Source organism: Pseudopodoces humilis, chromosome 7, assembly GCF_049639895.1.
Source record: "Pseudopodoces humilis isolate 2021_Gansu_Grassland_sample_001 chromosome 7, ASM4963989v1, whole genome shotgun sequence".
Taxonomy (NCBI): Eukaryota; Metazoa; Chordata; class Aves; order Passeriformes; family Paridae; genus Pseudopodoces; species Pseudopodoces humilis.
Window position 1 is genome coordinate 17,582,123 of NC_142206.1, and position 25,401 is coordinate 17,607,523.

A 25,401-nucleotide genomic window follows, 5' to 3' on the forward strand; every position below is an offset into this window, starting at 1 on the left:
TTTTAGTAACTAACACAGCACTAAAGCAACAGTCCCAGCACTGGATACAGAGAGACTGCTTCACTGCCTGGGAGCCCAGGCACTGTGTCCACATACACATGGATGCACACCCACCCTGTGGCTGGTATTACTCAAAGTGATAATCTGCGGAGTTCTTTTCTCCTGCATACCAAACTAACCTTGTTTTCTTCTGTTGTACAAGTGTCAGTGTAGAATGTTGCTTCACTGATTTTCCAAGGATCTACATTAACTGAATTACTGTGGTGGACTTGTCTGGGTTCGCTACCTCCCCATACACGTGGCAATATTGTTTTTCACATCAGGAAAGCCAGCACACAAACTTTAAACATGCTGTATGAAAATATTAGTTTTAGGCTGCTGCTGATTTATTTATTCTGCACTAGGCAGGACTGCAAGTGTAACAGAAACTATTGATTTCCTCAGTGTAAGATTTAAAGTCATACAGGAACATTAAGAGCTTCAAATTTGATCATCTGCAATACCCAGACTACAGCAATTTGTTAACTCAGTAAAACTGCACTTGAACTGGAGCCTGTATTTTAGACTCTGTTTTGATCTTACAGACAACTGCAGGGTATTACCTCCTGCAGTATGTGAGTCAGAGGAAAGTTAATTTCCTGATCTCTTTATTAAGAATCAATAAAAAACACTGCAAACCAACAGGCTGAAGGAGGGAGAGAATCCTTTCTGATCCTTTTCCACTGTTTTTACCTCTGAAGAGTGAAGACGAACATTCTCTGTGACACACCTGTCAACCTAACAGCACTGACTGCTTTATGAATAACAATAATTCATTGGTTTCTTTTCTTTCCTCCATACCCATACGTTTACTGATCTATCAGCCTCAACACAAGCCAACAGTAGGAGTTCTACCAGATGATGACTTGGAACATAAGAAACATTTATTTTATTAACCTAATCTGAAACATTTTCATATATTTCTTCTGTGGACAGGTCTTTATTTTAGTTCTGCCATTATTTTAATACTACTATAGATACTCTTTTTAAGATCTCCTAAGCAGAGGATCTCTTTCCTTTCCAAAACTGAATCTACATTTTCTCCTTAATCCTTTTTCATGACAGGTCGTTTCCTCTTTTCTTGCACTTCTAATAATTTCTATAACCAAAACTCAACACTATATTCACAGTGAGGCAAGTCTGTTATACATGATAATATCTTCTAACTCATTTTCCTTCTAAATATAACCAAGTGTTGTGTTTGGGTTTTGGAGGCCCATTGCATATAAAGTAGATGCCTTTACTCCTATATGATGTGTAGATCTTTCTGCCAAGAGCTGACAATTAATTCAGAATCCAATAATGCATACATGTAATTTTAAATTGTCCCTTCTACTGTAATTACCTGGCAGGTTAATTCCATGTTCCAGCTACAGAATGCTATAGAACCTAGCTATTTAAAGTCCTTCAGAAATGCACCTGACAATCACTCACTTATATGACTAATATATAATCACTTGTATCACTAATATACTACTATTAATTAATATTTATTAATGAACACAGTGTTGTTTTGGGTTTTTTTTTGCTATTGCCTTCCCATTCCAGAAGAAAGTGTTTATCACTCATGACCTGATGAAATGTTAATTCATGGTAAAATTTTGCCACTTTTCCTGTGATTCTCAAGTTCCCTTAGTCTTCAGTTGTCAGGGACTTTTGACTTTGATTAAATAAGCAGGTGGCACAACTGTGCCCCTGTTTTGGATTTATTCATGTTAGTTTTTTTAAAGAAAAAATATTTTAAGGATAAAGATAATTCAGATAGTCAATATTGCCCATACATCTGAAGGAACAATGGTCAAACATAAGTAAAATGTAAAAGCACAAACAAAATCTGTGTTTATTGAACTTTAATACATTTACCCTGGATTTCCACTAGGCTCTAAGTACACATGTGCTGCAAGGAGCAATGTGGAAAGATAATGAATTTTATGTCTTTGCCTGTGCTGAGGACACTTCCTTTTTAACAATATCAATGTGGCTCTTAAACCACAAATATAGTTTTAAAAACCCTACACACTCTGATGGGTATCTCTTCCTACATGCCCCTAGTAAGGTTTTTGGCTTCTTTGCTTGTTTTGTGGGGTATTTTGGTGTTTGGTGTTTGTTTGTGGGTTTTATTGTTTTTTGTTTTTTGTTTTTTTTTTTTTAATGACAGATGCACTTGGCAGTATCTGTGACCTTGAGTTGTACACTTGAGCAAGCAAGACAGCCCAGTCCTGCCAGGCTGCTTATGCATTCTGAGAGAGCTCCTTCTGAGAGGAGTGTCTCAAGGAAGACAGAAGCATGATGTGCATACCAAGCCAAGTGCTTCATGATTTATTTATATGGAAAAGGGGCATATAAATTTGCTGAAGGGGAAAGAAAAATGAAGAATTTGACTTACCTTGTCGGTGTAGACGAAGAACAGAATCACAACAGTGAGCTCCAACAGAAATATAATTAACAGCATGATAAAAAACTGTCAAGAGAAGAAAAGAACAGGGGATAAAACAAAAGCAAAAGCCATCAGCATATATTTCAGCTTTTTCTGGATGCACAGCAAGAACATTCAGCAGATCATGCAGAATGGGGAGTGGGAGTCATACAGGCAGCAGGATACAAAGCTGCTGCAACTGAAAAAGCAGGTGAAGGACTAGTCAGGAAACACCAGTGCCTGGGCATAGGCATGGCTCATTCATAGCACTGGTTCCAGTAGAACAGCCTAAAACCTCACCAAGAGCAAACCAGTGCTCTCTTCGACAGCAAACCTTGAGGAATCTTCCCATGCTAAGTTTTCTTCCTTTTTTTCCCCCACTGGATATTAGTGATGATATCCAACGATATCCATGAAATCCACAGCGTAACTTCCCATGGCAAGAACAGGCAGCTTGGGCTATAAATCATAAAGTCATAGTTCCTTTCAAGGGTAATTGTGGGATCAAGGGGGAAGTGAAAGGTGTACCAAGTTAGCTTTATGAGCAGTTCCAGGGAGCTACACGAATCACCCATGAGTTTCAGTTGAAAAGGGCTAATTTGCACTGAAGACATCAAAGCAAAGTTGGGCAACCTCTCTTTCTTCTCATAAGCCATGGAACTGCCTAAAACCCAGGAGTCAAAAGCTCAAAGGACTGGATAAAAATATTTTTAGGCAGATTCTCTAAAGCTCTCAGCTCTGATTGACTTCAGTGAGAAGAACTGCTGGCAATGCCAAATACTTCTGGAAAACCACATCCTCTGCATTTTGTTACCATGCTGGATGGGTCTGCAGCAGCATCAAAACAGCACTTGCGCTATCAGAGCATTAAATGCAACTGAGTTTTGCATAGACAGGTAAAGGAGAGAGTAATTTTGGAAACTTTTTAGGCTGAGGCAAAGGTCCAGCTCCCTATAATAAAAAATTCACACACTTAGCAACCTGTAAGGCTGGAATTCTAATACTGAGCAACACTGACTTAATTGGAATCCCATCCCCAAGAGAAAAATGCAGTTACTGTCTCTTCAACCACAAGGCTACAATCCTATAAAAATTTAATAGCTACTAAGCCTTTATCAGAATTTCTGCACTGCCTGGTAAGCCAAAAACAAACCCTTGAACCCATGGATTTATGTGACTGAATGGAGGGCAAAAAGTCATGAAGGGGAAAATACTTTTCTTCCCTGGTACAATTACTGTGTCTACAGAAGTCATTGCATTTTGCCCCATGAATCTTAAATTATTTATTTTCAAATTTCCATCACCAGTATTTTTACACCTGCCTGACCCTAATACTGGATCCTATTACTGCCCAGTTTTGAATCACAGACCTCATTTATGCCTGTGATCCAAGCTGATTTCCATATCATTACCATCCAACACTGACCTTCTGTATGGCTTTGCAAAGCTGTCTTGGTGCAGCTTGCTTACTTTTTACAATTTTAAGCTGCTGCATAGCATTAACTAAAACAGGACAAAGCATATCCCTCTTTGCAAAGATGCACAGACACTTTATCTATTTGGCTGTAGAATACTTTGTTGCTCATCCACAAAAGCATCATTTTTTTCAAAATGTGCATGTGAACACCATTTTCTCCCTATGAAATTCCCTGGCATAGACAGGATTGCATGAGACAATCTCTAGAACAAAGGAGAAAGACTCTTTGTTACCCATTATATACAGTGATCAGCATTTCCTGCCACAGGACCTCAGTTTCAACAGCTTATCATTTTGCCAAACCTTAATTATCTGTGCTGATATATTTTGTGCTGGTTTCTGTCAAAAGGATAAAAGCTTTGGAAGAATGTCAAAAATAGCACTCCAATTACTTCTAAGAATGAAGCAGGACAAAGTATGCTATTCTTCCCAGGTTAAATTTCTGGTGCTTTAATGTGTATCCTCTCATACTGCAATTTTTAGAGCAGAGACCTGACACTGTGCAGCTCCATTTCAAGCACAGAAATTTCAGCCTTTTGTCTTACCCAGCTACAAGTGGATGTTTGTGGGAAAGTTATTAGCTTTCAAGAGACTGCATTTCACACATCATAGAGATGAGAGGGCTCAACAGCTAAAACCTGCAAATCATACATATACCCACGACCAGACAAACCATGAAGTATCCCACAGATCTTTTCTGCTCCTGTGGTGCCTTTCTGCCATCTCCCCAAAGCCAATAACCTCCAACCCCACTTCAAAGACATGACCTGGAAGAGGGGGTATGTCCAGGAACTGGAATAAAATTTAGGGATCTGTTTTTCCTGTGCTCTCCAGAAAGCTTTTCCTCCCTTCCCTGCACACAGCAGCATGGAGAGAGTATAGATGGAGCCACAAGTGACTGCAGGAGAAATGCTACCCCAAGTAAGAACATTTTTAACAGCAGATGGGGAATGGTTTGGCTTAGGATTTGATCTGGCTATAAGTTTTAGAAAAACTGTTCCTACAAGCAGCAGACAATCCAGGCGGGAAACAGAGAGGACAGGGGACACTTGTGTACATGGATACCCAGGAAGAATGAGGTCTTTGAGAGGCTGGTGGCTGGAGCCATGGAAAAAAAAGAGCAAGAAATAAAGAGTGGCCATAAAAAAAAGGCATTCTGCATTGACCCCTTGACAGAGTATAATGTGCAGGGAATGGACTGGAGACTGGCAAGGGGGGAGGAAAGGTATCTGGAGGGAGGCTGAGGTGTTTTCTCAAGTATATCATTGTTTCTTGATACTAGCATCAGTAATTAAAATTTCATCTTAACTGGCAACAAATGAAGTGAAATTTCATGTCTAAAGAGTATTTTCTCCTGCAACACCAACTCTGCTAAAAGCTATCAGCTTCAGACTGGGGCAGTGAGCTGGCCTCGCATTGTGTCCACCAGCTGAAGGAGGCTGGACCTTCTGGTGAGATCCTGACGGTGCTCCTGCCTTCCTTAGTTCATACTAGAGAAATAGGCATGACACTGACATCAGAAAAGATGCTAAAATTGTGAAGTCAAGCACTCAAAATTTAGGAAAGATCAGAATAAAAATCCTCTCAGTGATGGTTATGTATCATGTCTAAGTCTTTCCCTACATAGACTGAGAGGGTTCTTCAAGTTGGGAGTTTGGTTTCATGCAATGCAAATCTTGGAAGCCATACAGTGAACCAAAACTAATGTACATTGTTCAAAAAGTCAAAACCTAGATAGGGATTATCCTTTAACTCCATAGAAAAATATTTTGGTTTCATATAAAGTATCTAATTCTATATTTTTTTACATTTGGAAACACTGACAGAGTCCCACAAGGCTGTATCACAGAAAACTAACAAGTATTAGGAATCCCCATGTGTGCAGACAGTAGAGACCTGTGCTGTGCCTTTTATTAAAAATGTTAATTAAGTGATATCAACCCCAAAATGGAGGCTTCACACTCATCACCTCATCAAAACTACAAGCACTTGCATGTCAACTCATCTGTCATCCCCCTTCTAAAGAAGAGCTGCAGCTAAACCCAAAGCAGGACCTTGGAAAGGAGCAGTCGAGGCTTCAGCCTGTGCTGGCTGCAAAGCAAGGCCTGCACACTGCGGCACATCCTGTGATTCACCAGACTAAAGTGCAAGCACAGACACATGCACAACCTGCTCCTCTAGTCCACAGCACCTTCCAATAACAGGTCATTTTCAGTTCCATCCTCGCTATCATCCCAAAGGGAATGATGCCCAATACAGGGCCAGACCCAACTTGGCATATACCGTTCAAATTTAGAAGAAAGAAACATGAACTCACTGAAGGTTCACAGCACCTAAACCCCCACCACACCTGTTGGAAACTCTCACGGCTGCTTTCCAATTGAGTTCTCTCACTGTGGTGATAAATACTGAGAAAAATAAAATTGAGTTTTGTTTGGTTCACTGGGGCTGTAGGCTATTGGTATAATAAAGATTTATGCATGGAGAAACGATCCCAAAGCAAAGCATTCATGTGAAACTCCATAAAAAAAGATTAATCTGACCTTGTACAGAGAAATGCTTTACCATACTACTTGTCAAACAGTGGGATGCAACCCAGCAGAGGTTCAGTGGAGAGGTCCCTAGTGCTCAGCTTTTCATAAATTATACCTGAAATAACCCCACAGAAGCTTTGATGAGGAGGGAGGTAAGGTAACACCCTTCTGTCTACCAATGCTGATTTCCAACCCCTAAGAAAACTAAGGCCAGTTTCTCAGCAGCTACCTTTATCTTCTACAAAGCCTTTGACTTTCCCACAGATTCTCATTAAAGGTATATGGAAAAGTAAGTATGCAGCTGCTACCAAACCTACGTCATGGATATGAACCATCCACCTGCTACCAGAAAGAAAAGTCTGCTAGAGGAGAGGAGGTCCCAACTTTCAACTCCATCCCCACTGGGTCTGTACCAGGCTTTTGACTTACTACTTCCAGTTTTGTTCATTCAGGCTCTTGATACCAACTGAAGAATCAAGAAATGTACCCTGTGTACATCACTTAAAGCACATTTCCATTGCTGCTCACACAGCAGAGAACAACAAGTTAATTGTATTTCCTCCCAAATAGGATTCTCTGGTTTCTCAGATGCTACAGACACTTGCCTCCCTGCATGATGGCTGACATCACACACTATACACCCAATACAATGAAAACCAAGGTGTGGTTGTCTTGTTAGCCTACTAACATTTTGCTGTGAGACTAAATGTGATATAACTGATGGCAAACTCTAGACTGCTTTGTTTCCACTGCTTGCTGAAGTAATGCTTTTAGTTTGATGGGAGGCTGTCTCAGAAGGGGACAGCAGGATCTCAGTGTGCCAGACCTGTTTCTCAACTTGGCTCATGGCAGGAGACAGAAGCTTCTTGCAAAGAATTATTCAAATCCTCTTCAACAAACATGAAAGTAGTAGGAAAACCTGGGAGCCAGCTGTTTCTTTTGAACAGTGATACATTCCAGAAAAAGTTTTAAGTTCATGGCCTAGCAAATATATTGCTTACACCAAACTGCATACAAATTAGAATAACCTTCCTAAGAAACGGAACAAATAACTTCAACAGACAGCCTGTGCTGTTTCCCATCACATTTAAACTGCCTGCAAGGCGGATAGTTGGCTTCTTTTCTGACAGACACTATGAAGTACAACACATGAGCAGGGAGGTTGTTCCTGGAAAATGCTCCAGCAAAGTAACTACCCTCCACCTACACCAGCTCCCAGGATGAAGGGGAAAAAAACCGGAGAATTTACAGCCAATCCTTCCTCTGTAAAATGTTACAAACTTCAAGTTTGTTACAGTGATGATACAAATGATACAAGCATTTTGCCTTTTAGTGAGGCTGGATTACCAATTCTTGATCACCTTTAATTTCAGTGTTACATTTCACTTCCTAACAAACACACACCCCAGTATAAGAAATTACAGACATTCTTTGGGATAAAATAGTTGGTCTACATATCCTGGAAGGATTATTCATTGGTCTGCCTGGTCCTAATGTGTACATATATAACCTTGGTGCTCAAGAATGAACCAGCTCTGGCTGCTAGAAGACAGAGGTTGTCAGTGACCCCTGGATACTGCCTGGTTCAAGCCCTTCCTAAAAGCACAGTCCTCTACATGAAGCTGTACAGAGCTGTGCCCAGTCATCTTAGGAGCATCTCCAAGGATGAAGATGGACAATCATCCACAGCCTCACTGGATACCTTTTTCCAATACTTGACTATATTTGTGATAAGAAAAATAACAAAAATATTTCGCATCTCTAATTGGAATTTCCTTCGGCTTTAATCTTTGGCTTTAATCTGTGCCTGTTATCTCTTGTACCATCCCTGTGAATCCTTCCAAAAGCTCTATTTTCCTTATATTGTACTACAAGGTAATTGAAGACATGAATAAAATATCGTCCCTGCTTTAATTTCTTAAGACAGAACAAACCCAGCTCTCTCAGTCTGTCCTTTCACATTATGTGCCCCACAATCACCACAGTGTCTCTCTACTGGATCCCTTCCCTTCTGGTATTCACGTGTCTCTTCTACTGGGGAGCTTTAAATTGGGTTAAGTACTTTAGATGTAGCCTTTTCTTATCCTAGAAGAAGGTGTCATTGCTTGTCCATGACAAGAAATGTAAAGGAATGTGGGGCTTGGTATGGTCCGCAAAGACGCAATCACTACATTTATCATTTTATTTTGATTTGAGACAAAAGTACATTTGAAAGATCTCTGCTTGATTTTTAGATTGCAATTTGATATGAACAGAAATACTGTCAAAGGTAACCTCACATCCTGCACACATCCTTCCCTTCTCTTCTCATCCTATATTTAATACTGAAGGTGTACATAGTATCTGTCCTTTTTGAATAAATTATGCCAAACCTTTACCTACTGTCATGGAAAGAAAATGAGCTCCATCCCTGCTGAAACCAGGACACCTAGAAATTCACAGAGCTCCATGTTAAACTCAGAAGAACTTAATGTATTTTACAGGAGGCATGCTTTACCATGCTGCCTGAAAATTTTAAGTTTTCCTCAAATTTAATACGTTTTTTAAGTTTTCTATTATTTTATAATGGATTATATTATTTATATTTTAGTATTATTTAATGGATTGAGTGATGATGTCTCATTACTATGGTTGGAATTGTTAAAATCTTTTCTGTTCCTGCGGAAGTGTAACATCTCCATACCCAACCTAATTATGACAGATGCATCAACAAACTTTGATGTTATCAAAAGGGGTAACACTGTCAGAGGTTCTGAATGCTATAAACTATTGCCAAATTTACTTCATATTCCACACTTTGGAAAAATTCAAGCCACCTAAAAAAAGGTCTGAATTAATGCCAGAATTGCCACGGAGATACTGAAAAAAAAAAAAAAAAGAAGTCCACGTACTGGAGAACCACAAACTCTTTAAAAAGGTCCTGTACTTTTGCAATTGGTGGATCTGGCTTTCTAATCAGAGAAATATGAAGTTCATCCTCAGGCATTTTCAGATTTCCCAGAATAGCTTTTTAATAACATATTGGTACATGACTTTTACACAATAAAAACTCATATGGTACAGATTTTGTCAGCACTCAAAAAAACCCCTACGAAACTTTCTTCCACTTTTGAAAGCAAAAGTGTTCAATGTATCACTAGTTCTCCCAAGAAGTTTGATTTAACATAATTCCCTGAAGGCATCTTGATCTGATATATTAATAGGGAGTAGGAAGATTATGAAAGATTCTCTTTTTTTTTTTTTTTTAATTTCCTTTGATTTTCTTTTCCGAGGTACTGAGCAAGGAGAGGAGAACAGAAGAGAAAGTGCAATGGGAATTGTACTTAGAAGTGACTTCCTCTGCAGCCTGGAAGACTTGTAAGAAAAAGACAGAGTAGCGAACAAGGAATGACAGGATAGTGCCCAGACTGCAACAATAACTGGAATCACAGTCAACAAAATCCCAGTGTATTAACCTACTACATGAACTTCAGAGTGAAAGGGAAAGGGCAGTTTGTTTCTACCAATTCCTATCACAGTAGATTCTGATTACACATCCCAGTACCAAAGGTTTTGCTGACGCTTGGTCTGAACACTCCTTTCATTAGCTCCACGCACTTGCTCCCACTTACCACCCTTTGCAGCACCACAAATGCTTCCTTTCTGTCCACAGCATTTATACTCCTTGAATATTTGTAGATTTATGTCCCATCTGAGCCCTCTCTCTCCCATGTTGTGCTTATTTAGCTCTTTAAGTACTTCCTTGTAAGTAAATCTCTTTAGTCTCACCATCATTTTTTTCAGTATAAAAATGATAAGTTTGCTCATAAACTGTAAAAAGGCAGTAATGTATATGAGCAAACTTACAAACAGAAACTCCATTATGAAAACGTCATGTATCTAAATTTGGTTCATCAGCTATTATTCTCTGAAAGCCTTAATGGCTAATTCATTCTGATTGTGACAAAGCCTTGCATGCTTTATGCCTGCTGGATATATAGTACAGCTCTGTTTATGTTTGGACTATATACTTTATGAATGTGCAAAACCTCCTGCTGATCAATAAAGCTCAAAGAAATCTGCAGTAATTATTTCTGGGAAAATATACACCATATGCAGCCTTACCACATTAACAGTGTTTCATTTTAGTCTCATTACTACTTTCAGTTGGAATCATTCAGTCTTACTGCATTAGTGAGTGAAAGTTGAGAGACCTAATATTCCCATACTATGCATCAAAGGATTTTAAGTGGTATTTTATGGTGTCCTAGGTTTTTTTTTCATATTCTATGAAAACTGACTCAAAATCAATGAAGTGTCATCAAATATTAGCCAGGTGTCACTCTCCTATCACAACAGAGGGTGGGGGTAGGCCTTTAGCAGACCACAGATTCCTTAGAACTTATAAAGGTCTTGCTGGCCTTTGACTTTTGTAAGGGTTGCTTCATTTCTTCTGCAAACATAATGCAAAAGTGTGACATGATCTGGTGTGATTTTATATTAATCAGCAGAGAAACGCTTCTTACTTGTGATGTATGAGTGGCTGAAGAATAAAATAAAACATCAGAGTAGCTCTTGCAAGTGCCTGTGTCACTCCACTCATGACAAAGCAGTTAAGAGTCCACCTAACACAGGTAAAGGATAAAGTCAATACAACTAAAAGGCTCTGGCTTGGGTTTAATCCAACCTACTCCATTTACGATAATGCCATGCAATGTTTTTATTTCTACGAGTGTCAAAATAGTGCCTAGAAACTGTGATGTGTATGTAAGTGAAGGAGGTAGTGAGAAGATGGATAAGGAGAAAATATAAAGGACATGGTGAGTATTTTGTCTGTATTTAAATTCTCCTGCTGGTTTTACCCCCAGTTTGGGGTTCTCAAATGTGCTACACAGAAGCAGAAGCATGAGATGCACGTATGTCAGTCTTGTAGTAGCTTAAAAAATGAAGAAGCAGACAGTGTGGCCTACCTAATTCTGCCTTTTAGCTGGTAATAGTGAGGGTCTGAAATATCTGTAACATGAAATTAACTCTGGCTGTACCTTGTGTGGCACCAGTGATTTACACAAACTAGCCTCCATTTCTTCACCTCCCGAGTTACATTTTTCTGAGGTTCAGGTAATTCTACTCCTTACAGAGAAAGAAGTCAATGTTGCTCTTCAATTTAGGTTGCATTACTAAGGTGGTTAAAAATAACAAAAGAATGACTGGGGAAAAAACCACACATGCTTCTTTACTAAACCTATTGCTTTCCATCTGAGGAGATAATCTTATTACTGGGGAAAGAAAATAGCAAATGTTATGCTCAAAAGTGACATGAATGTCTGGGCTGGCAAGGAACATACTTTCAAAATGGGAGTAATTCTGTTGTCTTTCAGCTCTTGCAGGTGATCCTAGGTCTGGATCTGGAAATGGCTCAGAGCCAGGCTTCTTTTGTAGAACCTCTGGCACATGAGAGTAGGTTGAATGCTGAGACATAAGATGGGAGAAGGGACACTTTGTAGTGTCAGGAGAACTTGAGCCTGCACAGACTGTCAGAGAAGCTGATATTGCTAATAGACTTTAACCATCAAGGAGTTAGGAACAAAAACACTCATAGCCATTTAGACAAACAGATTAAACCTTCAGCTGATCTAAATTAGTACAGCTCCCCTGGTGGTGCTGCCACACTGTATGATGGCCATCTAATTCATATCTAATTCACTTCTTGCAGTGTCTTGGCACTACAAAAAGAAATGGGGACATTTGGAAAATGTTCTTCCTTGACCTAACAGGCTCTCCAGGGAAGTGGGGCTCCAAGCTGGTCAGAGTTCAAGGAGTTTGTGGATGACACTCTTAGTTGTGTGGTTTATGTTAGTTAGGTAGTCCTGCAAGGAGCAGGTAGTAGGTCTGAGTGATTCTTATGGGTCCCTTCCAATTCAATATTGTGTGATTCTGTAACTCAGACTACATCAGGCATTAGTGGTATTGCATCAGTCTGTATCAGAAAATAAAATACACCCTATGAGGTAAGCCCCTCTTACACACTGACCCTAGAGTCAAGGCTAAAACAAGGAGGGAAGGAAACTTTATTATTTCTCTCTTCAGTTCCCAGATCCTTTGATTAAGTGCTCCCAGAGCTGAAGAAAAGAAGGGAGGAAGGGGAGGACTCAGATAGGTTCCATCCCCTCACGAGTTTCAGTGCCAGCCACGTGTAAGAAACTAAAAACTGGAAGACCAGGAGGAGCAGATCCTTCATAATAGAGACAACCAAACTAGGGGAGATCGGTGCTCAGTCCTTGCAGTCCAAGCAGGCAGCAAGGTGGAATTTCACATGGAGCACAGCACTACACAGAAGTGATATACATCATGTATAATGCTCTCAGGCTCTATGTATGGCATCTGTCTGGTCTCTGCACTGCTTGCTGCTGTGGCTCTTCCTGATTTTGCTAGTCTGATCTCTAAAACACCAGCTCACGTGCTGAACTGGAATCAGAATATACTGCTTGATCTGTAGCATTAAATTACTGAGATGAAGTCATTTACAGGCTTTTTCTTTCCATTTAGTTGCTTTGAAATAAATTCCCCATCACCAATGAAGTTTCAACTGTCAGCTCTCTGGATCCAGTGATACTATTGAAAACAGTAGGGTTTTTTAGTTTCCTTTTCTTCCTACTTATTAACTCTTTCCGTATTTTTTTTATGGCTATTTCACTTACAGATGAGCTGGCTGGAGTTCAGAAAACTCTCAACAGCACAGTACAAAACACCATGGGCACTCATTTTCCCCTTGGACTATTCCATAAATGAGAATCTTTTGATATCTGTATAGTCACACAGATATGCATATGGCATCAGTGTATTCCACAGCTGGTCCTGACCTAATATCAAGTTTTAATTCTGATTTTATTCATTTCAGCAGCTGTGATGAACTACTTGCTTATTAACACAAACTTATAATTTAAATTAAACTGAACACACAGAACTGCCTGTTAATGATTACTTTCCTTCCCTTTCTCATTAATCATTGTTTCAGCTTTTCTACAATAAAACCAGGGTTATCCACAGATCAGGACATATCAGAATAAGGAGAAGTAGGTGTTTCTAAGTAATTTTGTTAATTAACAAAATTCTGTTAATCCTGTGATGGAACATATCCAGCCTTGGTGCTCTATAAGAAGGCAGCTGGCTTTGGATAATTAGAGAGGAATCACATTTTGTCTTTTCACCCCTTTCCCCTTTCTAATTTATTATTTTTTAAGTAATGTGTGGAGAAGGATCCCCTCATCCTCTGCCTCTTTGGGCTGGATTATTGGCCATGCTGCATCCCAACCAGAGCAGAAGAATGTGTTCTTGGTATCAAATCACTGGAGGAAAAAAAAAAAAAAAAAAAAAAGGTGCCTCAAAATCTGAGGGTGAAATAAGGTGAAATAAAGAACTGCCTATGAATCTTATTTCCTTCTAGGATATGGGTTATTATTTACGTTTCAAGTGTCTGGAAATGTGGTATCTATACAGGTGTGCTGTAACAACCATATAGAGATTGAAATCTTTCCTTCACATAGGGCCCCATACTGTTTTTCACCAGTATTCCTATGATTTCCTGGACCAAAAGTAAGCCCCTATTTGCAAAAACATATGCACTAAACCATGTTCACGGATCCTTTCCAGAAGATTCTCTAAATGTTCTGTTTCATATTTATCTGAAGGCAATCTTGCAATTAGGCTGATCAGCTCAGCTGGGACAGCCTACAGTGCTGCCCATGGAAAACAGCTAAGTCTGCCAATTATAATTTTCAACAAAACAAAAAACTGAGAAATAATTTTGCTTTGGGATATTTATTTTTCATTTGGACACAATACATATGATAAAATAAATCAGAATTGTCATTACTATAATGGAAACATGGACTAAGTGCTTTTTAAAGGTCACTGAAGCACAGGATTGCTAGATATGTTCTGACAGAACCACAGAAAGATGATGAAGGCACTGAGTTGAGATTTAAGACAATTTGGGTTTGCTTCATGGCTCTCTCACAATCTCCCAGTGCAACCTACGCAAGGCACTTAGTTTCACTTTGCTGCAGCTCCCTGTCTAACGAGGATAATAATATTCTCCATTTGTCTTATCTAATTAGACAGTAAGCTCTACTGGTCAGGTACCTCTGCTAACCAGGAGTTTTATACAGAATGAGCATCCTCATGGGCTGCCTGCAGGGGATACTGTAATACAGGTAATAAATTATGTAACCCATCGTGATTTAACATCTGGAGATGAGACTTTTAAGCTGGACTATCCATGGAATAATGAATGACCTTTCTCAGGGCAAGCATACAGATATAGGTATCTGCTAAACATGTAAAAAAGGCAGAGAATTCAGGCAATTTAGCTCCTCAAACATAGATCTTAAGCAATTAACCTAAAAGATAATGTTTACACAGACCCTTAAGAATCAGCTGGGTCAACATTTGAGCAATGAAGTACTTAATCAGGCATAAATCTCTTTAGCATAGAGAAATGGTCTGTTCAGGTGTACAAATAGCACCTGCCCAAAGTCAGCACTATGATCAAGCCAGCACAAGTGATTGTGTTTGAGTGGCAAAGTGGTGCCCTAGCTCCTGCAGAGACCTGCCCTCAGTGGGAAAGCACACCCAGTGCAGTGGGGTTAAGAGCACATAAACCAAACATTTTGTTAAAATTCACAAAGATGATGGATATGACTAACAGCTCTGATGCACAGCAGAAGTATATTGCAATTACAAAGGGAAAACCAGCAAAGATGGATTCCTAATTCTGTATCAAGATAACCCACAGAGATTTGCAGTATAGCTACATGATCCAGCAATGCAGGACCAAATACCTACGAAAAACCATCAATGGAAGTCCATAAATTAACCTTCTCGTGTCACACTACTCACGTATTATCTCTGTCACTGGTTCAGGACACTGACCCAACCCATCAGAGCAAAGCTACTGTTTTCTAACTACAGCTGAGCTTGTAGCAGAGAGACCTCAGTCATACAGTCTTGAGCAAGACTACTTGCAGAAATGTTAAACAAGTCTTACTGAAGCAGGAAAGCACTGTTTGCCTACTTCATTCATCAATTTGCATCTATATTCAGATGTAAGATTATATATACCAGGTTGCATACTTATCTCAAGAATGCCTGTTGCTTTGATTTCCCTAGGGAAATCTAATAATGGAAAAGTTTATCTTCTTTCACATTGTAGCTGGAGCAAAAAGGAATCAGTGCAAACACCCATTCTTTGTTCACTGACATCTTAGAATGACAGCTCTAAAATTCACCCCATCTATATATTTTTGCAGTATATTTTGCATGCATAGAATGGTTGAGATTTCTTTTTATTTTTTCCTTTAGACTTTTAAATTTTCACGTTATTCTGTTCCTCTGAATGCAGAAAAATAGGAATGGGCCTGTTTCTTAAGAGATTAAGGACTGACTTTACATTTTCCTGACTTTACACTGCTACTGAGTAAAGAATATCTGCAGTGGACACCAGGTAATTCCTTTCAAGTCAGTACATCTGTGGAGCTTTAGACTATCTAAACTCTCAATTCAGAGACTTAATGTGGATCCTCCTGACTACTGCACACAGATAAAATCTCATTTACAAACGGAACTTTACTTCTGCTTTCGATCTCCTTTCCCCATTTGTCCTCTACTTCTCAAAACACTAGGTCTGCTCTCCCTTCTTTTAAAAGTCATTAGCAAATGCCAGAGGTAAGTAATTACTAGCATTCACACCAACACCACAGCAGCCTAATACCAAAGAGCTTACATGTGTGCTCTTACAACCCAATACAAATGTCATATGTGCAGAACACAAAGATATATGATCAGAGTCTCATCTGCTCTGCATCTTAGTGTATGAAATGTAAATGGGCCGAAATGTCTCTCTGATACTGCTCACTTTTCATTCACTTCAACAAACTCCTTGGGAAATCTCATCCCTTGTCACATCATCGAGCAGTAGCACTATTCCTAAGGCAAGACCTTCCACAGACATACTGTCTACCATCACATAAATTTCTGCTCCTCCAGTGCAGGTGGGCTGAGCTAGTCCTGCTTTCCCCCAGTTCATTTCAGGATCCCCACAGTGCTCCATGACTCCTGCAGAATCTCCAATGTCTTCCTCCAAATGCCTCCTTCCTTCCTTCCTGCCCACCCCAATAACAGCAGCACACCCCTCTAAGTAACTGCCACAGGCTTCCTTTCCTCTTTCTTCTGCTTTTAGGAAGCAGAGCAAGAAGTGCTCCTGTTGTACGGGAGATTATTCTTTCCAGTCCTTGCAGATCAGACTCCCAACAACCCCACATGAGGATGAGGTGCACTATGGGAGATATGAGTGAGCTGAGGTCCAAATTGCTCTTGGTTAAACCAGGCATGACCATATAAGTCTGTGGGCTTAAAATGCCACAAGTCTCTTCAAGGAGATCTTAAGGATGTAATTTACAAAGTGGGTTGCAACAGGAATACAGGCAGAGCATTCACATCATCTTTAGTAGTGTCTGTGCTCATACTTAACATTCCAGGCTTTCTGTCACACTGTGTGGAGCCAAAGAAAAGGGGAGGTCAGTGAAAACTGCTGCTCATACAGTAATGTTTTGCTCAATGGAGCGATGTCTGATCTCACATATGTAGGATGTAACATAAGTATCTGGCAACCCACCACGACAATAACATCCCTAGGTATTCCCCCAGCTTGGTTTATTCCAGTTTCTCTTTTTATTTTTTTTTTTTGTCCACTCCAAGCCTCACTTCATCAGACTATTGTATGCAGACTGCTGAAACACACAAGGTATACATACACAACATTCTAGCTTCTACTTCTTGCTTTCCTTTTCTTTGCATTGTCATTAATAACCTTTTCCATGCTTTTAAGCTCACCACAAATCTGTTACAACTGCCTGCAGACCTTTTCTAACTCCTGTCTATCCCAGTTCCCTAAGATTGTTTAGTGCTCTGAGTAAACCTGGTCTAGTGAAAGGTGTCCCTGCTTATGCCAGGGGAGTTGGAATTAGATTATATTTAAGGTCCTTTCCAACCCAAACCATTCTGGGATTCTAGTTCTGGGCCTAAACAAATACCAGGAAGTGAGGGTGAATTACCCAAATGCATTATCCAGGGACTAGTGCAACACAACCAAATAGCCTCATCTTTCCCTCATCAACACCTGTTTGCAAACAAACTTCAGTTTCTCCATTTCTACTTTCAAAGCTCCTATTTCCAAATGGAATAAAACATTACAAGAAGTTATCTAAAGCAAATGATTCACAGGATGATATGGCAGCTACATCACACATGAGCTAGACAACTTACTCCATGAGTGGCTGTCATATTTGTGGCAATGCCTTCTGCAGACATAAATTCAGCTCCAAAAGCAACCTTAGCTACTATCAGGACCAAGGCCAGACGTTAAGTGGAGGTCAGGGAGATGTTGAAAGGAGTGTAAGGATTTGATCCGGGAGCAATTGTTAAACACGGCGTGTGTGTCACAGACACACAAGGCCAGGAACATTTGGGAGCTTTCCCCTTACAATTTAGATGGTAAATCCTACTGCAAGCCAGCTGCAACAAAACAATCCTCTTAGAAAAGCAGACAGGGCATTTTCAGGGATGTTTAAAAAACTCAGAGATATTCTGGAAAGAGATAATTTTCATTGTGGCAGAACACATTTGTTCAGAACACCTGTGGGATAAGAAAAGGATGAAGGGATGTAGCAACTACACACCCTAAGAGCAGCCCTGGTTTGATATTCAGCAATTACTTTAATTCAAGCATTTGTTTTGCTATCTGTATTTACCTATAAAAATGGGAGCTGGCCAAAACCAAATGGCCCAGCCTTAAACTTGAAAACATTATTTCAAACACAGGTCAAATAGAACCAGTAGTCTGGGGAAAGAAAGACCAAGGACAAACCTGCATGATAAGGCTTTGCTCCCAGAAAGAGGAGCTGCTACCACTATCCATTTCTCTTCCAAAGACACAGGCACAACAAAAATAACTCAGATGAGCTCAAAAATCTCACTGGTATTTACTGACAGTGAGAAAGTACCAATGCAATGCAATATGAAAAGTTACTCTAAACCAAATAAAAACTGAATTCAATGTGGACTAATGAAACTGTATTTCAACCCTCTACAGTTGAGCTTATTCAGAATTAAAGTGGCTATAATCAGCTCTAACATAACTCAATTTTGAAGAAAATTGAATAAAATAGAGGCCACACTACATAGCTACAGTACAGAAAGGTAAGGTCAGGCAGACAGAGTGAAATGTGGGTACCAAATCAGATCAAGTGTCCCCATTCTTCTGTGCAGAGAATTCCTAAATGAATTAGGATTCCTTTGCATTACTTAGCTCGATCCATCAAGTACAGCCCTTATGTCATGCAGTGAGGGACACTGAGTGCAGTGTGTCAGGAGGAGCGGCATCTGCAAGGATTTCTATCTCCCATGGATGCCCAGCTGGGGGTGGCTGAGTGCATTCCCCCTACCTGGGCAATGATGGCTGAACAAGGGAGTCTGCCCTTGCCAAAAGAACAGATGAGGGACAAAGAACCACAAGAGATAAAAGCCTTAAACACTTCCAATACTGAGGACTGACTGCCAGATCCTGACCTGATCCTGACACACAAGCAGGCACTGCTCACAGCTGTCACCTGGGCTAGGCCTTCAGGAAAATACAAAGTAGGTGATTAATTTTGCACATATAAACTATACCATTAGACTTTGCACCCTGTGGGTTCCTGCTGTATTGGCATTGAAGCTGTAATCCATTACAACTGTCTGGGCACACACTTCCTCCACAAAGTGTGTATTTATAGGACTGTTAAAAATGTCAAGGACTTTCAGCTTCAGATTCTGACTTCAGCCTTCCCAGTTTAGATTTTCACTCACATAACTGCCTTAATTTCCATTTATATTGTTCATTTTAGTTTCAAGCTACATACATAGCCTTTACTAGCCTAGACTGACTAGTTCTGACTGCCTAAAAATCAGCAGAAATAACTGATTAATGCAAGGACCTGGAAAGACTCATCTACTGAGGCTGGAATCTCAGTCACTTAAGAGATTTGGGGGCTTGTGTGCCTTAACTCATTCTGTAGTTCCCAGGGAAGAAAAATTAGTATGTGAAGCCCAGTAAGAAACAGCTTTTTTACAGAGGCATCACCAGACGACCAGCTGAACCACAGGTCTTCTTCACTCTGAGGTTTGCCAAACCCCATGGTGAAGTCCTAGACTTGAGCAGCAAGTTCACTTTACTTCCTGATCCTCAGCTGAACAGAATGCAAAATACACACTAACACCAACTACAGCAGGTATTCACTGCTCCTAAATTTCACCTCTGAGTGGCATCAAACTGCATTATGATAAAATACACCAGGGATGTGGTTCAAGCTTCTGTGAAATCATGGACAGCTGGCAACTTATTAATCTTTGATTTCACAGCAGTCTCTTTGTGCTGGCACCCTTGCTTCCTGACATCTCAGCTTTTTGAGAGTTAATGGCTGGAAAAACTAGCATTGTCAAACCTGAAGGCCCTAATTTTCAATTTAAACCAGAATCAACCTATTTCCTGCCTGCATTGTTGTTTCTGCCCAAGACTTCAGATAATCAGTCCCACCAGGGCAAACATTTGGAGTGGATCGCTGTCAAAGCTGAGTGAAAAATAATTTAAAGATACACTACAAAAGATGTCTTCACAAAACTATTCCTCTTCTCTGTAGAGTTCAAGGAAGCCTACACCACCACTAATTCCCTTCCTGCAGGTCTCATCCTCCACGGACAGCATGGTCAGGAATGACCTGGAAGCTCCTTGGAGCGATTATCAAAGCTGTTTCACACACGATTCATGTCTCATGTGTCAAGTGGGCAACTCCTGTTGAGATACAGGTCACTGCAGCATGCATTGCAATAGCACCAGCATCACAAGTCAGCAAACACTGCAGCAGCTCAATACTCACACTCAGCAGGAGGCACTTGTTTTCTTTGATGGCACCTATGCAGCCCACGAAGCCAATGATCATGACAAACGTCCCTGTGACGATCAGTAGGTTGGCAGCTGACAGGGATGGGAAAGAAGAGGAGAGGGTGGCAAAGTTCCCTTGGGTAACAGCCAGCCAGATGCCTACACCAAGGATTCCACAGCCTCCCAACTGGGAAAACAAAGAGAAACAAAGAAACTCAGTTATTGTATCCAAACAACCCCAGATATGAAACCATGTCAATATGGCAGTGGAGCAAACCAGCAGTCACACCTAAAAATTATCTCTCCCTGTGACACTTTCAGTAGGAAAAACAAAGGAGAAAGAGAAAAAAAATAAAAATAGAGAAGACATCAGCAAGATTCAACACTCAAAAAGTCAGAGATTTCCAAAATCCAAGACACAACCTCAGATACCAAGTCTTTTGCTCTCTAGTCAAAAGCAGACATTGAGTAAAGGATAAATTCCCAAAGGGTCAGCTCTTGAAGGGATTGAAAAAATCCCTGTCCTATTTAGGTACCTTAGAGAACTGCCCAGAATGGCTGAAGCATTTTCAATTCCCCATTCTTCCCATCCCAATACACTGTCTCTCATCCCTGACACACACCATAAACAAACCTTGCCAGAGCATCCCCCTGGCAGGACACCTCATACTTCTTAGTTAGTTTCTGTCTAAGGTCAAGCCTCTCCTGGAAGCAAGAGAGCATTTAGAGTGTAAGGCAAATGGGATTTTGCATTATTATCTAGTCACATAGCACAGCATCACTTAGGTTTCTTTCTTTCCTGCTCTCCCTTTAAAATAACCAATTTTTATTGAGTTTATAATTGTGCTTTATTATCCAAATCAATTAAAGGCTTGGAAAGGAATTGTGTTCATAGAGTAGTAAGCCAGACATATGCAGGAGCATATCCACTAAATACCTGCATAAAGAGGATGAACATAAGGCAGCTCATGAACCAGGGAAGGAAAAAGATAGAGCTAATCCTAGGGCAGAGCTAAACCTCAGAAATGAAACACAGGAGAAACACAAAAGCCAAAGCAATTTCTTACACTAATTACTAAGGCTGTCTCTTAATGCTACTGAATTCCTCCCCAAATAATGGACAATAAAGGCAGCTGTGTTTTAGGGCATCATTCCTCACCACAGCTGCAAACCAGTCTGTTTTATTCAGAGCTAAGGAATCAAACTGTACCTCACTACAGCATACCTCAGATGCACCAACCTGTGTGTCTCCACTGAGAGAAAGCAAACTCCAAGACACAGGGACTCAAATCACCTCATTTAGGGGTCTTTGCATATTCCAGGCATTCCACATAAACCTTTTTGAAATTCAACCTTTCCCAAGTACCCTCTTACAAGTGCCTTGGAGGGACAGTCCATGCCCTGACCATATACACTGGAAATACCTCCCATCTATTCCCACTTACAGAGCATGATCATTAACATCATTAAAAGGATTAAAGAATAACCAAGGGAGAGGAGAGGGAAGAATACTTAGAGAAGGTAACCCACATAAAATCATTTAGGCTAAGGGAAGGGATATAAAGAAAAGCTATCATCATGGCTCAAGGAAAAATAGTGTAATCATATAGGAAAAAAATCCCTAAAGAAGAAATAAAACTCTGAAGGTCTACTGAACAGAACAGAATTGAAAGGAGATGTCACAAACACCTAAGCTAAAACCAAACTGGTCAGAGTGCTGAAATACAGTCAGGAATAGCACTAAACTGGCCAAGGAATGGGATGAAAAGCAGAAGTGCCCTTCTGCCTCTTCAGTTGGTGGATGTTTGCCTCAAGATCAGCCTCAGAGCTGCAGGCACAGGGAGGCTGCTCAAACAGCCCAATTAAGCCTAATGACGGTGGATGCCCAAGAGCAGCATTATGATGACCTTGCAATACATTTAGCTCTTACCTCCAGTTCTTTGTTCTGAAGCAACTCAACAGCACCAACAAGAGGCAGCTTATTTCATCACCTTTCATGCTCCCCATGCTGCTACACTGCTTTGAGAGGTACCAACACCTACAACCACCACTTGTATTACAGGAGGTGGGTCTCACTGAGGATGCTTTGCCTAAAGCAAAAGCATCCACTAAATTCTTTATGATGCACAATGCTTAATGCTTGAGACATTGTTGCCTGAATGTTTGAATTCAGCATTTTCTGACTACAAAGCCATTCTTGTTTGCAAAATCTGGAAATTCACCAGTGGCACGAAACATCAGAAAACCAGGACACAGTTCATGCAAAATGCCATGACTAGGGCTGTAGCCATTTAGATCAGGGATGAGTATTTCAGGTCAGTTGTTCAGCAGGAGTATCTCACTACTGCCCTTGATTCAGAGATACTGTGCTCTCCAGAAGCTCATTATATTCCTATTTTTGAAGAGATAATGCACAGCACTTCCTTAGGTTGATTGACCAAACTTGAAATGCACAAAGGAATCCTCTGAACATTAAATCACGTGGCTCAAACTGGATTTCATAATGTCAGCACACATTACTGAAGACAGCTCCACCTTAGTTCAGCTCTGTTCCTTTTCCCACACCACAATATCTACTCATGGTCCCCAAATAAATTTACTAAGCTGTCACACTAGGCACACCCAGGAAACAGAGTCCTTAGCTCTAGACTAAACTCCTCTTTAAAGCCCCCTTTTTCCCCAAGGAGCAAAGCACACCTGCAAGTCTCCATCCAGTGGCCTTTTAACACTCAAGCACCTGGTTAAGGAAATGTTTAAAGAACTCAGACCCACCAAGACAGCCACAGGAGCCTTTCCAACAATAGCCAAATATTTTCTATTCCAGAACATTCAAAAAGCGTGGTCTTCATCCCCTCTGCCCTCCATCCTGAACTGAACTGCAATGTAATTCCCAGTCTGAGACCCAGGGATTAGAGACATCACATTTACTTACCCTGGATCAGAGCCAAGAGAACAAAATTGTAGTTGGTTCTATGCTGTTTTTCTGTTTTTACTTCCTCCTCTTGGTATCTAAGGCATGGTTAATTTTAAATAGTTATTTATGATGTTCCCTCTCCTCCACTTTTTCTCTCTTTACCCCCATCCCCAACCCCCAGCCCTTTTCTTTGTGTTAAAGACTGTCAGAAGCATAGTGAGGAAATTATAAGTTTTTGACAATTTTCTGGGCTTGCTGATGAAATGAAACAAAATCAAAACCATTAACAGGGGTACTTTTGACAATTTGGGGGCTTCTGCACAAACAGTGATGCCGTCATGGTTAAAAGAGAAATCGTTAAGACCAAGTGATTAGAGAGAAGTCTACAGCTTGAACCTGATCTATTGGCAGCCAAATGACAGTCTGTTTTAACTCCATTTGGTGAGTGCAGAGTTGACTTTACATTTAAAAAAAAAAAAAGAGTCCAATTCAAAGATGCCAGGCTACTGACAATAGGATTTTTTTTCAAATTCCCTTGTGAAATGTTTAACACATTATTTGCCTAATTTTTCATGATAATCCACTCTCTTGCAAGCAAGGCAGCTCATGGTAAAACCTGAAACAAAATGCAGTTCTCTTTTTTTTTTTCCAATAAATATTGCATGTTGTTTTGCCAAGTCCTTTATTCTAAGGTCAAAACAGTGGGACACCAGAAGGAATACTGTCATAGCCCAAAGACACAGGTTATTTGAGTCAGGTGTTTGCTCCAGGAAAGACCTCAGTGTAAATCTTGAATGGGCTGTTTGGTGCATCTGTGCCTGAGCTGCAAAACTGTGAGGAAAGGACACAAGCAGTGGGTTCTTTGCAGTCCCTGGGCTCTGCAATAGACTGTGGAAGTAGCAGAATATTCTGCTCAAGACGAATTGCTCACAGGCATTTATAGAGCAGAGTCAAGCAGTACAGCAGGTGTCTTACTCTAAAAGCAGAGATTATCTGTCTCTTCTTCCCCAAGAGATGCAAAGACACGTGCACTTGCTCTCTTAGCAAAAAAACCTGCCTATGGAATTAGATCCTCCAAATTGTTCTAATGGGCTAGAAAATAAATTATTCAGGCTTCAGTGCCTACATTTAGAATTGATCTTACAGTGTGATAATCAAAGTAATCCCAAACAGCCCTGGATATATGCTTGTTGGTGGAGAAAATTATTCTGAAGTTACAGCTACACACTTAAAATACTGCAGGAGAAATTGACTCATTGTTCATGATAATGGTGCTGGCATCTTAAGTTTTTTATTGGTTTTATTACATGGAAAATGCATCTAATTGAGATTTCTCATATTGTATCTGATTAGAATCTACTCATCACACTTCCTCTTTTAGCCAAAAAAAAAAAAAAAAGAAAAATCCTTATGTGTTAAGAAATACACTGATAAGAGAATCCAAGTGGAAGATATGACCAATTCTTCTGCAGTTAAACTAACTCCCTTGCAGGACTTTTCTCCCCCAGTCTCTACGCATTTAAACTATAAGGGCTCTCTCAATCCCACTTGCATGGATATGCTACCCCTGCAAAGTATGGAGTTAAAGTATACAATGAAAAAACCAGCATCTAAGTATCAACAGTAGTGATGTGAACATTATCCTGTAAATGTGCTTGTAATATTAGGCACATTTAAATTACTGCTGCTTTCAGCTAGACCCAGAGGGGGTGGAAATGGAATACATATGAATATTGACAGGACCAAATGAATCAAGAATCTTACATGGAGAAGCAGGAGCATGGATGTGAGAGCAGAGGCTGCAGTGCTCCACATAAACCCCCATGAATGACCTGTCCTTGCAGCTGCTCCCTACCCAGGAGGGAGTGGCCACTTCTGGGAAACACCTTCAAACACACTGGTCACTTGTGGAAAACACCTCCCAGCAGGCAGTTCATGGCCACTGGCCCTTGCAGCCATCCATCCACACCACGCCACCACCACGGACTGCTGGTGTGCAGCACGACGGCAACTGCAGGTGAAGTCCCCTCACATGGATCAACTCTGGCAGAGCTCGTGAGATGTGAA

At 40.3% G+C, this 25,401-nt stretch overlaps 1 protein-coding gene across 11 annotated transcripts in view; it reads right to left on the minus strand.

The window, feature by feature from the left end:
• The window catches only part of TSPAN4 (tetraspanin 4), a 427,450-nt gene that overhangs the window by 44,403 nt on the left and 357,646 nt on the right, over positions 1-25,401 (minus strand). For 10 of the 11 annotated variants that reach the window (XM_088057604.1, XM_014252145.2, XM_088057600.1 and 7 more), the window contains 2 exons: positions 20,416-20,607; positions 2,426-2,500 (listed from right to left, as the gene is read on the minus strand). In XM_088057604.1, the coding sequence (XP_087913730.1) occupies positions 2,426-2,500; positions 20,416-20,478 (138 nt within the window). In that variant the 5' untranslated portion in view covers positions 20,479-20,607. The remainder of the gene's footprint in view (positions 1-2,425; positions 2,501-20,415; positions 20,608-25,401) is intronic. The other variant, XM_088057603.1, reaches the window with a different exon arrangement.